This window comes from Artibeus jamaicensis, unplaced genomic scaffold (genome assembly GCF_021234435.1).
Source record: "Artibeus jamaicensis isolate MK-2021 breed Jamaican fruit bat unplaced genomic scaffold, CSHL_Jam_final scaffold_2172, whole genome shotgun sequence".
Classification (NCBI taxonomy): Eukaryota; Metazoa; Chordata; class Mammalia; order Chiroptera; family Phyllostomidae; genus Artibeus; species Artibeus jamaicensis.
In genome coordinates, this window is record NW_026522031.1 from 549,464 (window position 1) to 567,532 (window position 18,069).

The following is an 18,069-nucleotide window of genomic DNA, read 5'->3' on the forward strand; positions in this document are numbered from 1 at the left end:
GTTCTGCAGTATCATCAGTAAGAGGGAAGAAAGCGTCATATTCCATTTGCCTTCAGCCGGGCACTCATGGTCCACCCCAGACACCTCCTCCCATCAGGAGAAATCAATCCAGATTCGGGCTCCATATCCGGTATCCATAAATCCAGATCCAACCATTTACGTGTGTGTACACATATGTATACATATGCACACACACACATATATATACAGGGTCCGGCAGAAGTAAGTCTTGCTTGAGTGTGGTTGGTGTGGTAATAATACAGGTGTAATAATTTATAGTTTTAATTTAAACATTTCACCTAAAATATCACATGGTGTACTTTGAGTGTGATATTGTTACGTTGCAGAATTACATGCTTAAGATTCTGTAATGAAAAAAAGGGAGCGTTATTTGTGCCGGGCCCGGTGTATCAATATTAATTACATTTCATTCTACCAGGATAGTTACCATAGAGATTATAATTAACCCCTTTAGCCCCTTATGGATAAAGGTCATTCAGACTAAGTAGCCAATGGAATAGTTCTTTTTTAAATTAAGTTTATTGGGGTGACCTTGGTAAATAACAGCCAGGTGTGCGATTCCATAGTATCATCTGTATATTGCATTGCATTGTTCGCCCCACCCCAAAGTCCAGTGTCCTTCCACCACCCTACTCTTGAACCCCCTTGCCCTCACCCTGCACTTGAACCCCCTTGCCCTCACCCTGCACTTGAACCCCCTTGCCCTCTTCACCCTCCCCGCGTCCACCCCCTACCCCTCTGTTCAGCATCACACTGTTGTCTGTGTCCACGAGTTTGTTTGTTCACTCGTTGCTTTTTATTTCATATCCCACATGAGTGAAATCGTGTGGTTCTCGTTCTTTTCCATCTGACTTACTTCCCTTAGCATGACACTCTCAAGATCAACCATGTTGCCATAATGGCAACATTTCATCTTTTCTATGGCCGAGTAGTATTTTGTTGGATGTATGCACCACATCTTCTCTATCCGATCATCTACCGAAGGACCCTTCTGTCGTTTCCATGTCTTGGCTGCCGTGAATAATGCTGTGATGAACAGAGGGGTGCATTTAACATTGCGAACAAATGTTTTCAATTTTGGGGGGTAGGTACCCAGGTGAGGGATTGCTGGCTCATATGGTAGCTCTACTCTTAATTCTTTGAGGCACCTCCATGCTGTTTCCCACAGCGGCTGCACCAATTTACATTCCCGTCAGCAGCGTGCAAGGCTTCTCTTTTCTCTGCATCTTCACCAACACATCTCTTGTCTTGCTCATAACAGCCATTCTTAACAGGTATAAGCTGGGATCTCATTGTGGCTTTGATGTGCATTTCCCTTATGGCTACTGATGTTGAGCATCTTTGCATACATCTGTTGGCCATTCATACATCTTCTTAGGTGAAGTCTTTGTTTGGGTCCTCAGCCAAGGTTTTAACTGGATTGTTTTTTGTTGTAGCTATTGAGTCGTATGAGATTTTCATACATTTCAGATATTAGCCCCTTACAGATGATATCATTTACAAATATCTTCTCCCATTTGGTTGTTTTTTTATTTTGTTCATGGTTTCTTTTACTGTGCAGAAGCTTTTTTGTCCAATGGAGTCCCATTCATTTACTTTTGCTTTTATTTCCCTGGCCTTTGGGGTCAAGTCCACAAAAACACGCCTCTGAGACCAACATCCCTAAGTTTAGTACCTATGTTTTCTTCTATGTATTCCATTGTTTCCAGCCTTATCTTCAAGCCCTTCATCTATTTCGAGTTACTTTTTGTGTGTGGCATCAGATAGCGGGGTGGTTTCATTCTTTCCCGTGTGGCTTCCCAGTTTCCCAGCAGCATTTATTGAAAAGGCTTTTCTTTCTCCACCGTACCACGTGTGCGACTCCTCGTGCCCTCTGATCTATTACTCCGCGTGTCTATTTGGAACACTCTCATTCTATACCTGGCTCTGAGGAGACGGCCAGCTCAGGGGCCCTGTGAAGTGACTTGGGGCCGACTGACCGAGGGAGAGTCTGGACAGGCCGGCAGTCTATTTTCGGGCTTGCTCTTTCCCAGAACTTGTCCAAACCTACGAACTCCCTTCACCAGTGACTCCAGCATAACCTGCTTTGCGAGTAACCAAAGTTGCCGATGATGTCAGGTTGTCACACATCATTCCACCGGATTTAACACCCCGGGGAGCCCCGTGGGGGCCAGCCTCCCATCAAACACGGAACATTATCTGTTCGACCTCACCCGGAGAGAAAAATCTATGAGAAAGTTCTTGATCTTGTAAAGCTGAGCCCCAGAGAAGGAAAAAAGGTGTTTGAGGAAGCAGGAAATGAAAGACTCAAATAGACATAATCCTTCTTTGACAATAGTTTGTGTAACTCTATCATTTAACTCTGCCCTGAAATTATCAACACTAAATTTTATAGGGAAAAAAAGTGGCCTCGGGAGTTTATTTTCTTAACTACAATACTTCAAATATTGCAAGAAAATCAGTGTAGCAACCAATGTCCCCTCCCGATTTTTCCATCATTTCAGTATTTGACAGGTCCCTGCATGAGGTTGCCAGAACTTGGCAGCATAGCTCCTCCAGGACATGGTGAAGTCCTATCAGATCCGAAGGCTTGGAACTAAACAATACACGGCTTCCTGCCTCTGGTCAGCTGAGGACAATCATTCCACCGACCAGCTTGCACAGGCTGATGTTAAAGACAAGACTGATAGAGAAGGGGCCGCAGCCACGGGACCCGCAGCCACGGGACCCGCAGCTACTCCTCAGACAGTAGCTACTCCTCGGCTGTCCCGTCCAGGATGTTTTTAAAGGAGAACGGAGAAAACTTGTACCCAGCCCCGACGTAGAACTTGTTCTGGAACTCCACCCTGTTTTGGGGGGCAAAAAAGGGGGGAATATACACATCATGGGGGGCTGGCAGTCGGAGGGAAGAGCACGGGTCCAACCAAGCGCAGGGTCAGGAAGGCATGCAAGGAGCCCCAGTGCTGCGGCTGCCCCAGGAACCCTCTGGGGCTTTTTATAATCCCCCTCCCACCTCCTCAGACCTCTCCTGTCCTCCTCCCCAGTCCTCTGGGCTTCTGCTAGTGGCCTCGCAGGCCAGCTCTGAAACCCTGCCCCAACGCCCACACGCAAAGAAACCCGTGCTGTGCCCCACTGTCCCATGACCTAGCGAGGACAGCGGGAGAGCACTATGGCAGAACAACCAGAATCTTGGCCAGTGTGTATTTTTGGAATTTAAAGAACAGATATCACATGTGACCATGTATGTTTATGGCATCACAGAGGCACTCCCTAATGACGTGGGCAGAGATGATGTCATAACCCAAGGCGGGAGGACCCTGGGAGGCTCGGTTCAATCTGTGATGTGTAAAAACTTTCTTTACACACAGCAGGTACAGAGGGCGGTGACAGCTGAAGGCGGGCTGTCCTGGACACTTCTGTGAATGTCAAGGGCCTCCCTTGAGTGCCTTCCCCCTGCGGGTGCCCTCCTTCTGCCCCACTTTCTGGGGCATTTGGCAGCCTGTCCACTGTTGCTGTGACTCCTACACTCAGAAACAAGGGCCAGAGGCCCCACACTGGCTTAGCAGGCCTCCCGTGAGCCTGTGTCAGATCTGTCACTTACCAATACTGGCAGGTGTCCCTTATTTTAAAGCCAATGGTAACAATACAAATGGAAATTTAAGCGAGAAGGAGTAAACGGGAACTAGCATTTATCACAGGGGACCAGTACACATGTATACATATATGATGACATCATTGACTATCACACCAACAGGTGCCTACACTAAGGTTCGGGAAAGGCGTGTGAGCTGCTAATGTCACAAGACAGGCCAGGACTGGAGCCAGCCAGCTGGCCCGACAGCCCGCCGTGCTCACCAGTGCAGCCGCAGGGCGTGCAGGAAGGCGGAGAGCCCCTCCATGACCAGCAGGATGGCTACCGTCAGCACGGCGAAGACAGCAAAGATGATGAAGACCCCGACGAGGCCTCCCCAGCCTCGCACATGGAGGCCGACATGCATCACCATGGTCCAGAGCACCTCCGACAGTTCTGCAAGATGCAAGGGCGATACTCTAGGGTTGACCCGGCAAGTGCCAATTGCTCCTGAGCAGGGAGAGGCAGGACGAACCCAGAGAAGACACTGCAACCTCCCGTACGTGCTGCTGAGCGTGACCCTGACCCTGACCCTGACCCCAATGGGGGGCTCACTCACCTGCGTGCGCCAGGCTGAGGGCCCAGAGCCGGAGGTAAGAGGCTGTGTTTGAGATGCAGCCCAGGCAGTACTCGATCGTGTGGATGGCCTGGTGCACGAATATGTCTCCAAAGTTGAACTGAAAGAGGGAATTAAAAAATGTATTTTTTTATTTCTTGATTTTGTGAGAGAGAGAGAGAGGAAGGGAGAGAAAGAAACACTGATTCATTGTTCAAGTTATTTATGCATTCATTGGTTGATTCATGTACGTGCCCTGACTGGGGATCGAACCTGCAACCTTGGTGTGTGAGGATGACAGTCTAACTAACTGAGCTACCTGGCCAGGGGAAGAGGGAATTTTGTATTCCATTCTATTAAGTGCTTTCTGCACAAAAGGCAATACAAATGCTGTACAGCTGAATAAGACGCGTGCACCGCTGTTAAGAGATTTCCAGCTGAACTAGGGGAAAGCAAATATTAACATACTGGTAGAAAGAGAATTAGCAGCACAAAGTGGGACACAGTATATGTGCAGTAAGTACCACTTCCCAGAAACTTGACAAGGTTCCAGGAGGAAGAGAGGTTGGTCGGTCAGGGCAGTGGTCGCAGGCATTGGGATCTGAGCTGGGCCACGAAGGATGGAGAGGGGCCCGGAAGTCAAGGAGCAAGATCGTTCCTGGCCAAGAAATGACTCCTCGGAAGGAAGAGACAGGTGGGTGGGGACATCACGAAGGCACATTTGCTGGGGAAACTATTTGGCTGGAACTGGGAGCCTCTGTAGGTGATGAGTGAGAGTGAGCAGAGGTGTGGAAGTTTCAGGAAAGGCCAGCTAAGAATAGAGCTGAGAAAGTAACCTGGAGTCCACGAGTAACCATAAAAGGCATCTGAGTAAAAGTGGCGAGGGAAATAAATAAATATTCGAGGGAACATTCGTCTGGGAGCAAATGGGCCAGTGAAAGGAAACCCTATAAGCAGAGAAGCCAGGCTGATAATTCACTTAGCAATCCAGTAAGAGGGGAGAAGAAATGGGGCCAAGACAGCGACAGCCCCTTCCTTGTCCCCGGCTGGCCCTGCTGCACATGTGTTACTGGGTGTCGATCCCAGGAGAATGCCGCCCCCCTACGAACACAGAAGCTTTGCATTTGGACCCCAAACCCCCACCACCAGTGGGTTCTTCCTGTGAGCCCCATCCTCTTGGCTGCTTCTGCTTCGCATGCTTTTGCTGCATTAAAACTGTAATTATAAGTATTAAACTTTCCTGAGTTCTATGAGTCAGTCTACAAATGATTAACCCAAGGCAGCCGGAGGGATCCTGAATTTGTAACTGGCTGATCTGAAGTGAGGGTGGTCCCGGGGGGCCCCAAATCTGTGGCTAGTGTCAGAAGTCTTGGACAGATTTGGCAGTCTGGGGAACTGGGTCCTGAACCTCAAGTGTGCTAACTCCTGGTGAGGAGAGAGGTGGGAGAGGATTTGGCAGGGAGGCAGAGTCAAGCCTGCGTCCGCCTCGCAATGGGAGACCCGTGCATGACTGAGCCTGGGGAGGAGCCTGCATATGAAGCTGACGTTGCCCGCACAAGGGCGGCCAGTTCATGGCCATGGTGGCAGGGGAGCATTGACTGGTCCACGCTGGGGCGTGGGAAGAATACATGAGGGAGGTTGTACTGCACAGGCTGGGACGTGGAGACCCTGAAGATGCGTGGGCTGGGTGCTCAAACGGGTCTGACCAGCTTAGCAGTAACAATAGCCACGAACACTGGTTATTCCCCATCCCTGGAAACTTGTAGGAACCGTGGTCCATAACCCAGATAGTTTTCATTAAATCTGATTGATCACATATGCATTCCAGTGAAAAAAAAAATTTTTTTTTCAGTAACTAACATCACCAACGGAGCTGCTGTCCTCATCCCCAGGCCTCGCAGCAACCCTGTCCCTGCTCCAGAATCAGAACAGAGCTCCGCCCGAGAACCCCCATCCAGTTCAGGGCTGTGGGGAGCTCAGGGCAGGCCTGAAAGCCGCCCGCTGGCACCAGCCTGGGAAAATGGGGCGCATTCCCAAGTGGGGAGTGGCTGCCTGTGGACAGGGAGGGGCAGGGAGGGGCAGGGAGGGAGGAGGAAGCAAAACAACTCCTGAATTCACAGGAGAGGCGGATACCATGAGAAGATTAACCGAGGAAGTGGGGACAGAGCGGGGTGGAGGCAGGAGGCAGTGAGGGGGGCTCTGCACAGTGTCCGGGAGGTGGAGCTGGGAATGAATGAGCTACTTTTTGCTGCAGTCCCAGGGGCCGCGTGTGGGCTCTGCCCTCCTGGCTGGAGAGGCCCCAGTGGGAAAGCTCTGACTAATGGAGCTGAGTGCCAGGGGCCCAGGGCCCAGCCGAGGGGACCTCCCGTGTCACTGGATCTGAAGGCTGGCACTCGTGCTCACAGGTATAGCAGCACCTGAGCTAAAGCATTACACTGCTCCTGTGCTGGTTGGTAAGTAGCTGCTGTCTGATCCTGTAGGCACCTCCTCCCCTAGGATGTCCCCCAGCTCCTGTGACTCAGCAGTAACCGGGCTGCCACCAGCAGGCTCCTCTTGAGCCAACCAGCCCTACTGCCTGAGTTCATGCCGATGGGCTGGTGCCCACGCCCTGGCGGCTCTCAAATATTTGACAGTCACCGCTGACCAGATCTGCTTCTAGAATCTGGACAAATTGGGAGGCCTTTGTAGGGTGTCACGTCCCAGTTACCTCTTCTTCATCGTCCTCCTGGGCCCCGTGGACACCTGCTCTGTGGGGAGGGTTCACATTGTCACCTTCGATGTCTTCGGGGGCGTGTTCTTGGACCTTGGACGCCTGCAGCTGTCAGTAAGCAAGGACATGGGGGGTTAAATTCATCCCTAGAATGAGCGTCACAGCAATTCTATACAAAATAAAGCTCTCTTTAAATATTAGCTACGCACCGGACACTGTTCTAAACTCTCTCTACAGGATCTCACTTAGCCTTCACGGCACTCTTTCTACAGAAGCACAGTTATCACCCCTTTTTACAGAGAGGTGAGCTGCAGTGCAGGAAGGTTCATGGATGCACCAGAGAGCACGCAGCTGTGAGGCTGGTTGGCTGCAGAGGCAGGACCAGACCCGGGCCATCTGGCTCCAGAGCACAGAGGGGGCCAAATGAATCAGAGTCTTTTTTCTTTTTTAATTTAAAAAAATGTTTAATGTATTAATTTTAGAGAGAGAGGAAGGTGGGAGAGAGAGACTGATTTGCTGTTCCACTTATTTTTGCACTCATTGGTTGATTCTTGTACGTATCCTAACTGGGGATCAAACCTGCAACCTTGGCAATCAAACCTGCAACCTTGGCGTATGAGAACGATGCTCTAACCAACTGAGCTACCCGGCCAGGGCTCAAACAAATCAGTCTTTCCGGTAAATCAATGCATATACAAGACAGCCTTTCTATTTTAAAAAATGTTATCTACACAGTCATAAAACCACTAGTTGTATCATTGACATATGTAGCCTTGTGACCCCAACGCCCAGATGTCTATGGACAAGGTCAGGAGGTCAGTGACGGCTGTGGTGTGAACGTGTGTGTCCCTCCAAAATTCGTGTGTTGAAACCCTAACCCCCAAAAATGATGGCCTAGAAGGTGGGGCCTTTGGAGGTGATTAGTTCCTGCGGGTGGCACCCTCAGGAATGGGATTAACGCCCTTATGAAAGAGCCCCAGAGCCCCCCAGCCCCTTCCACTAGGGGAGGGCGCAGTGAGACAGTGCCACCTGTGAACAGGAGGGGCCCTACCTGGAAGGAGCCTAGTTCTCAGACTCCCCCGCCCCTGGGACTGTGAGCAACAAGCTTCTGTTGTTCGTGAGCCACCTGGTCTGTGGTGCTCGGTTGAAGCTGCCCAAACGGACTAGGATGGTGACTTTTCCAACAGGGATGTACTTTTCTAAGTCAAAACATCGCTTTATAAAAAGAGCTACATGCCCCAACTGGTGTGACTCAGCTGGTTGGGCGTCAGCCCTGCAAAGTGAAGGGTCACTGGTTCCATTCCCAGCCAGGGCACGTGCCTGGAGTGCGGGTTTCGGTCCCTGACCAGGGCGTGTATGACGGGCAACCAGCTGGTGTTTCTCTCTCACGTCAATGTTTCTCTCCTTCTGTGTGTGTGTGTGTGTGTGTGTGTGTGTGTGTGTCTCTCTCTGAAAATAAATAAAATCTTTTTAAGAAATCCACAGGAAAAAAAAAATCTAGGTGTAGTCACCATCCAGTCTGGCCTGATTTTTAATCCCTTTTTAATCCCTGAGTTTCACTTGAGTGTTTCTCCCAAGTCGCTGCGAAACCTAATGTCCCACGTCGAAAGTTGTTCCTAGCACGATTTCACGGGTGGGTATTGCAAATCAGGTGGGAAAGCACCCTTACCTTCCTTCCTTAGCGAGTCTGCACCGAACAGTGGCAGCGCCCCCGCCCCAGGCAAAGGTGAAAATGAAAATCCACATGCCATATGATTAAATATTTAGAAGCCATACATTACACCAACACTGACCAACGGCATTGCGTGTGGGGTGAGTGCCTGCTTTTATTAAGAGCGGCAGAGATGGTAAGTACTGAACACGCCACCTTCCTGATCCTTCCCCCACAGGACTCCAGGATTGTGGAGAGTGTTCCCATTCGGACTTTTAAAGATTACACAGGACTGTGTGCTTGTGAGCTTCCTTGATCACAGAGCACCTCGCTCAGAGGTAAGTTAACTCCTCAAACGCCTCTCCAGATTAGTAACTTAATCATAAAACCTTGTGTTTATAAAACTAAATTTTTTTAGCATTGAATCTCTGAAAAGCCCTATGAAAGGATGGGATAAAGTGTGCAGTTACCAAGAATCAGATGTTAATCTTGCTGACGTTTAACTGTCGTATTGTGATGTATGTTGTGCAGAAAACCATTAAATTGTTCTCTATTTTTAATAGAGAAAGATGAATGAAACCAGCAAACTTCTAAATAAAATGTGTTCCAGCTTCCTATCTTGACATGTAAGTCTTTATAAGAACGTGAAAGGCCAGGTTCAAATTCGGGGTCTCAGGAGAGCTGGCCCTGCACCATTGGTGACAGGCGGCCCTTTCCTTTGCACATCCGGTTCCACCCACAGCCTTGCGTGCGCAGGCATGGATACGACCCCCATAACGGCCATGTCCGCCCACCCTCCTCACAAACGGCTGCTCCATGGCCAAGCCAGAACAAAGCGGTACCAGTGGTGTGGTTGGCCCTTTCTAGCGCCCGGAAGTGGGCGTGAGTCCATCTGGACAGGAAATCCACGGTACCGGGGACCAAGAGGCGACTCTGAGAAAGTCTTTCCTCTTGACCACATGGTTCCCTGCCCCAGGGTGAGGGACGTGACTTCGGGCAACACTGCTTTGGCTTCCTGAACTCCTATTTTCTCTCCCTGTGCACTTAAGGGCGACAACACCAAGGATATTGCAGAAGACAGTGTCTCCACTTCCACCCCCAACTGCAGCCTTTTCTGGTCCTAGGCTGGAACTGGTTAAAGCCAACAGGAATAATTTTGTAGAGGTGTGATCCTGGACTTCGTCAACCTCAGTGAGTTCTCCACAGTCAAAATACCCTTTGGGGTCCCCTTTGCTAAGCACCTCATGATGTCTGATCTGGGTGCTGGCTGAAATAATCAATTTTTAAATTAGTTACTTGCAACTTTCTAAAAACACGTGTGCCAAGGACATGCACAGGGTGCTTACAGAAGCACTGCTTGTAGTTACTAAAATTTGAAACAAGTCACATAATTATAGAACAGTAACTGAATTGCGGTGTATGCATGCGAGGACGTATTACGTAGCAATCACACACAAACACTAGCAAAGTTTGCAAGGCATGAGACTTACAGCTGCTTGTCCTCAGTAGAACATTATTGTGGGAACAAGAAGGCTCCTAGGAAAAGTCGAACTCTACAGAAGAGACCATGCCTGGGACACTTCTATTTCCATGGAACCCACGTTCCCCCCACAGGGGGTGAACTGAAAGGAAGGGCTCTTACCTGGGATTTCCGATGATTGGCTCTGAGAATAAACGGCTTGATCAGAAGCATCCACGGCACGGAGATCAAAGCCATGATAACAAAGAAACTTTGGACTTCTTGCTGCAAGACCAAAATGGTCAGATCTTACCCTTTGAAGGTGACTGCACAGCATAAGATGAAAATGCTAGAAAATCAGGGTCATTTCAGTTGCATTTCATGTTGAAAGCTCTCAAGCATGTCAGCGAAGGCGTTCACCTTCACGCCCTGGAACAGGCCAACCGCAGACAGAGAAAGGTCGCCCGGCGGCGCCCAGTGCCAGTACTGGTGGCAGTGGGAATGGCTCTCCTCGTTCCTCACTCCTGAGGGCCCCCTTATGCACCCGCACTGCATGGAACCAGTCACTCGAACAAGAGACACACCACAAGGGCGACTTTATTCGTCTCTTGTCCTTTAATTCTGTTCTGCGGGCACAGTTAGCCCCTGGCCCTAAAAAAACGGTGTGGCCGCCCCCACGACTTCACCGCTCACCTGGGTCACTTTTAGTCACAAACATTATCTGAGAGGGGAATTTCATATTTCCAGTATGAGATCACTGTCTCAGCTCTTGTGTCCCCTCTCTTTCAAAATCAATTTTCCCGGTTATTAACCAAAGTTACCCCATAAATTCAACTTCTAGAAAAAATTATATATGTATTATATATAAGTTGATTTGTATTTTCTTAATGCCTACAATGAATAGGTACTACTTTTATAGGATAATTTTTTAAATAAAAGATGTTAACAAGTTTGAATTCAATTTTTTTTCAGTTACAGTTCACAGTCAATATTATTTTGTATTAGTTTCAGGTGTACAGCATAGTGGTTAGACAATCCTATACTTTACAAAGTGGTCCCCCTGATATTTCTGGTACCCACCTGGCACCACACATAGTTATTACAATATTATCGACTGTACCCCTTACACTGTACCTTACATCCCCATGACGACTCTGGAACTACCAATCTGTACTTCCTAATCCCTTCACCTTCCTCACCCAGTCCCCCGACCTCCCTCCCAACTAGTTTGAACTTTTAAATAAATATATGCTACACTGAAGGGTTTGTTTTTTTTTTTAAAGACATTCCTCGCAAGCTCCCCCTGACTTGCATAGTCACCGTGGGTAAGTTACCTAGTGGCTTCTAGTGGGTTCTGGGAAATCTATGCTGAACTCCGTTCTACTGTCTCTTTCTCTCTCTCTCCCCCTCACCATTAGCTTTGGAACGAGGCATCGTGGTCCTCGAGCCCCTGATGAAACTCAGGAGTCATCCCCTTTATCATCAACCTGTTACACATCTCCCTTCGTGCCCTCAAGCCTCTGCCTCTTCCCACCCCCCACACCCCACCCCCACCCCCAGTCACCTGCCTGAGTGACACAGAACCAGGAATCTTCGGAGGGCTTGTGTGCCCAGAGCAAAAGGAAAAAAACTCTTCTTGAGCCTTCGCATTTCTTTAGCTGCTCTGGCCAAGCTCTGAGTGAGACAATTGATTATCCCAGTGGTGACAAGATTTACCCTGATAACAGCGCGAATGATGTATTTGCTCAGTCTTCCACCCTCCTCCACTGTTAAATGCCCCAAAGAGAAAGGGGGCCCCATTTGTCCACCTCAAATTGGGCTACCACCCCAGCAGTGCCCAGAGCAACTGGAGATTCGTATCAGCTGCTGCCCTCCTTCTACGAGATTCAAACTGGCCAGTGGGACAACCAGGGCAGTGCCAGGAAGGGGCTGCTTCTCGACGACGCTGTCTCCTCCAACTGCGTGACCCCAAAATGAGGTATGGAAACTTCAAACTGAATCAAGATCAGTCATCTTCCCACTAGGTCTCGGGGAAACCAGCCAACTCCCAACAATGTTTTTAATGGAAAAAGCTGCAAAACCCATTCCCAGTGCCACGCTCACGGCCTATTCCCAACTAAGCAAAGACCTCAGTCTCCATGAAAACAGTTGTTAGGCCATGAACTATTTTTGTGAATTTCAGGGTTTTGCCTAAAAGGAAGACTTGTTTGGAAAATCCAAGTAAACTTTTATGTAGACTTGAGCAGTGAGCGAATGAACCTTCCTAATGCACTCATTTAATGCTGACAGCTAGTAGAGGGTCCAGGTGACCATCGACACATAGCAGAAAGGTAGGAGACCACAAGAGCTTTCAGAGGTCTCTGTCCTCTCTGGTTATTATTTGAACTAGCTTTTTATTTTTCCATAAAAAGATGGCCCATCATAAGGCCTTTTTTCCCCTCTTATGTGCTGCTTCTGGGCGGAAGGAGGATACAACTAGAAGTCAAACTCATGAGGCCATGCACGGCCATGGGAGGAACAGGCCATTACCTGGGACACCCAGGGTGCACAGTCACTGCCAAGTGAAGGTGCACCGCCATCACCTGGCATTGGGAAACACGCCCGAGAGCTGGACCCAGAGGAATCATAACCTACATGTTGTGGATGCAACAAACAACTTCACATGGACTCCCGAGTCCTGTGGAGAAAGAGGGACGGCACAGCCACTCTCTCGAGGGGAGAGCGCCTTGACCCTTGCCCCGATGAGCTTTTATTGGCTTTTGAATAGCATACATCAAAGAAGGTTCTCATTCATTATGCTTAGGTTTGCTTTAGGTAATTACTTTTTACAGATAACAAAGGAAGGAGGTTAGTGATTACTTTCTACAGATTAACAAGGAAAAAATGTTGCAAATGCAGGGGAACGATAAGAGTAATTGGTCTGGTTACACTGCAGTCCTTGGGAGAATAAGCACAGACTTCAGGAAGTTACTTTAAAGATCTGCAGTAAGCATTTGGTGCCTAAACTCAGGGTGAGGGAGTTTTAGCAAGAGCAAGTCACAAAGCAGCCTAGGTATATTGCAGGCCTGGTTTTCCACAGGAAAGCCAATCTGTGGGTTTGGTGTCCTGCATGCTGACACGTGCCTATGGGCTTCCCAATAGGGCTGGGCTACAATGGCCCTTCCACTCGGATCAGTTCCCTATACCTATGCACGTGGGCCTCCTTATGGTGAAAAATCGAATTCAAGCAATGTTATCAGGTTAATCACTGGGAGAGGCCATAGGAAAAGAACTATTTGTGTTACCAAAGAATTACTCACTGAGTGACATTTATTTCCGGCTCCCGTGGGACACAGATACTTTTTAAAAATAACATATTAAGAAATGGAAGGAATCAGAATGGCAGTGAGGTCTCACAGTTGGGCAGTGCTGTTTATGCAAGAAGAGCCCAAAGACAAGGGGGGAAAAAGCAGGCCCAACAAGCCACTCCGTGTTTTCCAGCGACTCACTACGTACGGGAGGGACTCCATTTCTTGATCTTATTTCCATTTCCTTACTTGTGAACCTTAGCTGGAATTTACTTGAAGAGTAATAGATTAAATTTTAGAGAGCTTTGTAGAGCATTTATGGTTCCAGGCCAGTCATTTGAAGGATTGGTTTTTGTTTTTTCACAACGGGCACGTCCATTTTCAACCCCATGGCAATGGCCCCTCTCACGTAGTAGGGACAGCCCGGAGCCCTGGACACTCGTCTAACAAAAGCCTTCTGGCCCTGGCTGCCGTGGCTCAGTGGATTGAGTGCCGGTCTGTGAACCAAAAGGCCACCTGGTCAACTCCCAGTCAGGGCACAGGCCTGGGTTGTGGGCCAGGTCCCCAGCAGGGGGCGTGCAAGGGGCAACTGATCTCTCACACACTGATGTTTCCCTTCCTCTCCTTCTCCCTCCCTGCCCCCTCTCTAAAAGTAAATAAATATAATATTTAAAATAAAACAAACGCCTTCTGAAATTTAAAGAGCCTAACACTGGGTGTCTACCACTCCAGACTGGGTGGTGAAACGGCTCAGTCTTGCAAACACCCGCTCTCTATGAAATTCAAGAGCATGAGCGATCTGTCCTAATCAAGCATGTAAAAGAATGAGAAATCCCACGATACCTGGTGTTCGTACAGGGGCGCGTTCGAGGCGTCGTTATAGTTGAACATGAACATGTTGATGAAGTGGATGAGGATGCTCGGGGCCTGGCGGGACACGTGGACATCGTAGTAGCACCACTTGAAAATGATCATGAAGACCAGGTAGCCAAACAGACACAGCATGAAGATCATCTCCGGGATAAACTGCAGAAGGATGTTCAGCGTTTTTCTGAAGTATCTGGGGGTGGAAAACACACATACGCACACACGATAGAACATTGAGACAAAATATCAGTCACTGACTCTTCCCCCAAAGCACAAAACGTTATCTGTGCCCACTCCTTCCAAAAGTGGCAACCATGCGTGGGAGGAAGGGACGGGGCTTTTGCACAAAAGACTTGGAGAGGGCCAAGGTCGAAGGTCAAGTCAGGCCGACACAGTCGGTTGGTGATTTGACCGAAGCTGGGAGTGCAGGGCGTGTTCCTGTCGCCACATTCCAAGCACAGATGATGAGGGTGACGTGGAAGCTTCCCCACTGAGACAGGGTTGGCCGACTGCGGCCCATGGGCTACGTTGGGCCCATGACCTATTTCTGTACAGCCTGCAAGTTAAAAGCAGCTTTCCTATGTTAAATGGGCTGGTGGGGAGAGTCAAAGAAATAATATTGAGTGACACGTGACAATGATGTAAAGTCCGAATTTCCACATGCACACGTAAAGTGTTTCTGAGCTCGGTCACTCTTGTCCCCGAGGTCCTGGCGATGGCGGCTTTCACATTACAACCCCAGCACGGAGCAGCTGCGACCACACACCATCTGGCCCGGAAACCCTCCGATGTTTACCACCCGGCCCTCCAGGGAAGGCGCGCCCACTCCAGCTCCTGGACACAGAGTGGCACCAGGCCAAGTTGGGGGCCCCTGCGTCAAAATGTCAGAAAGGGCCCCCACACCGTTGTTAATTACAGGAGCATTACAAGGAGATCCCGTGATAAAAAACAGGGCGGCCACAGATGCTTGAGGCCAGCCTGACACACGACACCGGAAGTGACAGATGTCACTTTGGGATGGAAGCTTAAGAGTCAGTGTGGCCCTGGTCAGTGTGGCTCAGGTGGTTGGAGCATCGTCCCGTACACCAAAATGTTGGGGGTTCAATGCCGGTCGGGGCACAGGCCTGGACTGTGGTTCTGGTCCCCTGGTCAGGGCGTGTAGAGGAGGCAACCGATCAATGTTTCTCTTCTCTTTCTCCCTTCCTCTCTAACATCAATAAACATATACCTTTAAAAAGAACCAACGTATAATTGATCACTCTCTTTCTTCCATGGCAACTGGCATGTCCCAGCGGGTGGCTGCCCATTCGCCCAGGGGCCAGTGAGAGGGTGACAGGGACAGAGCCCTTGGTGGGCCCACGGTGGACTTGTGACACGGTCTTGAGCCACTGAGATTTGGGGGTTGTCTGCTACCTCCCAATAACCTAACCTAACCAATTCCCACTCTTTAAAAGAAAACTGTCTTGGAGATGGTAAGCAACGTGTCCGTGGTCACACAGCTATGAAGAGCTGGAGACAGGACTTGAACTTCGGATTCCAAGCCTTTTGTTATATCTGGGGCCACACGCTGCCCTCTCTCTGTCCCAGACTCCGGGGCAGAGAGTTGAGCGCAAACTCACATGTGGTTGAAAAGGCTGAGAACAACGCCGAACGTCATCTGCACAATCCCCAGGACCACCGACATCTTCATTTTATAGGAGTTCAAGAAGGTCAGTTTGTTGGAAGCCAAGTTCCAGATCTGGGTGGGAAAGGCAAAGACAGGTGTGAGCATCTGGTTCCACTGGGGTGGGGGCAGGGACACGATTTCCCCTGAGAAGTCGCCGGGGAGCCACAGTTTCAAATTTCAGTCCCGTTCGACTCCTGCATTCTAGGCTCAGAAAAGGACCAAGCCCCTTCGGAAGGCAACTCTGGTGACAGGTGTCCGAACCATTAGTGCCATCAGTTAACTGTCAGGTCCTTGAAAGTGAACGGGAGGAAAATCCTACGTGACGTTTCCCTTGTTCTAAATGAAAGAAATTCTAAAACCTCCTGGAGATCCCAAACTTGCCCCAGTTCCCTTATGAAGGTGTAGATCTCTGGCCCGTGAACTTCTCTAATCCCTTCTCGACAACGAACAGCACGCTTTACTTTGAATTCCTATAGCACTTCACGTTAGAAAGCATTCTCCAGGCCCTTCTCAAGAAGCCGCCCCTGTAGCTAATATTCATTAGCACAGCCTCCCAGAGGTCCCAGTTTGCCAAACTTGCAAAGGGACGGACACGTGCACCTGCCCACCCCCGGAGAATGACACAGACGGCAGGCACTCAGAGGGGGCGGGGGCTGGCCTGGGTCTCTGGCTGGTGAATGACCTCAGGGTCTCCCCAGTCCCCACCCTCATGCAAATGACTTAAGTTCATGGTACTACCTCTGACGCCTCTCGACCTCCAGGCACATCCCAAACTACCTGCCAGACACATCTCCAGGGTTCGCCATACTGTATCTCAAAGGTGACAAAGTCACAAAGTTCCTCCCACCTTCCCCCCTAAGATGACTGCGGGCCAACATGCACCTAGGCTCAGCCTCCTTGCAGACCCCTGCCCTCTGCTCTGTGTACCACAGGAGCGGGGACCACATCTCACTGATTGTTTTTAATTTTTTTTAATCTATTGATTTTACAGAGGGAAAGAGAGAGGAAAGGGGTGGGGAAAGAGAGAGAGCGAGACATCCATTTGTTGTTACACTTATTTATGCATTCATTGGTTGCTCTTGTATGTACCCTGACCAGGGATGAAACCCACAAGCTTGGTGTATCAGGACAACACTCTAACCAACTGAGCTACCCAGCCAGGGCTCAATGATTCTTTCTTTACAATGTCCAGAGTAGCTGCCAGCTAGGGGGGCACTAAGGAGGCTGCTGGGAGGCTGAGGGAAGGGACTTCAGTAACAGCGCCCGCACAGCAGAGGAACCAGCTCTACCCTCCCCATCGGCCTTGACTTCTAAGCTGCAGCAGGCTTGGCCCTCCAGGCTCTGCTTTTCTGTTCCCCGCCTCATTGGCCAGCCCCACAGGATCACTCAGCATGGTGAGGACAGAGTACGCAGCGCACTGCAGACCCAGCCCGATCTGACCACCTGAAATGTTCGTGGTTACGTCCCGGGCACGCACTGAGCTCCTGAAACATATTTGCCCCCTTTAATTCTAACGAAAACCCTCTGAGATAGAGACCGTAGTCCCTGCCCCTGCCAGCTACGGTTTCACTTGTCTTGGTTTCCGTTGCCCCAGGTCAACTGTGCTCTGAAAATATTAAATGGAAAATCCGTAAGTTTTAAATTGTGCCCGTCCCGTTCTGTCCCACCCGAGTGGCAAGCCGTCCCTTTGCCCAGCGTCTCCACACTGCATGTGCTCCCCATCCACTAGCCACTCTGTCACCGTCTCAGCCATCGGACCAGCTGTCCCGGCACCACAGAGCTTGTGTTCACATCACCCTCATTCCCCTCAGCAGCGACCCCAATGCACAAGAGCAGTGCCGCCGGCCATTCGGACACGTCAAAGGGAGTGGGAAAAGTGCGTCACTTGCATAGAAAGGTGAGTACCGTGCAATGAGACACTTGGAGAAGAAGGCTATTTCCACACAATTTCCACTGCAGTCCATCATCAGAACTGTTCTATTTTATCATGAGTTATTGTCAATCTCTTACTGCGACTCACTTGTCAGGCAAACTCTATCAGAGGTGCGCGTGTGCAGGAAGAAGCACTGTCCAGGGTTCAGGCGTCCACTGGGGGAGTCTTGGAACACGCCCCCACGAGTGACGGAGGACAACTGTGTAAGTATCCCCATTCAACAGATAAGGGAATTTATCTTAACCTCAGGGAGATTAAGTTAGTTAAACATCTAGGAAGAAATAATAT

General features: G+C 49.6%; 1 protein-coding gene across 8 annotated transcripts in view; it reads right to left on the reverse strand.

Annotated features, from left to right (window-relative positions):
• Positions 1 to 2,735: 2,735 nt before the first annotated feature.
• Positions 2,736 to 18,069, reverse strand: part of ATP6V0A4 (ATPase H+ transporting V0 subunit a4) — a 62,092-nt gene continuing 46,758 nt past the window's right edge. For all 8 annotated transcript variants that reach the window (XM_037159262.2, XM_053656610.1, XM_053656608.1 and 5 more), the window contains 7 exons: positions 15,802 to 15,920; positions 14,159 to 14,375; positions 10,212 to 10,313; positions 6,916 to 7,026; positions 4,212 to 4,329; positions 3,877 to 4,048; positions 2,736 to 2,867 (listed from right to left, as the gene is read on the reverse strand). In XM_037159262.2, coding sequence (XP_037015157.2) covers positions 2,774 to 2,867; positions 3,877 to 4,048; positions 4,212 to 4,329; positions 6,916 to 7,026; positions 10,212 to 10,313; positions 14,159 to 14,375; positions 15,802 to 15,920 — 933 coding nt within the window. In that variant the 3' untranslated portion in view covers positions 2,736 to 2,773. The remainder of the gene's footprint in view (positions 2,868 to 3,876; positions 4,049 to 4,211; positions 4,330 to 6,915; positions 7,027 to 10,211; positions 10,314 to 14,158; positions 14,376 to 15,801; positions 15,921 to 18,069) is intronic.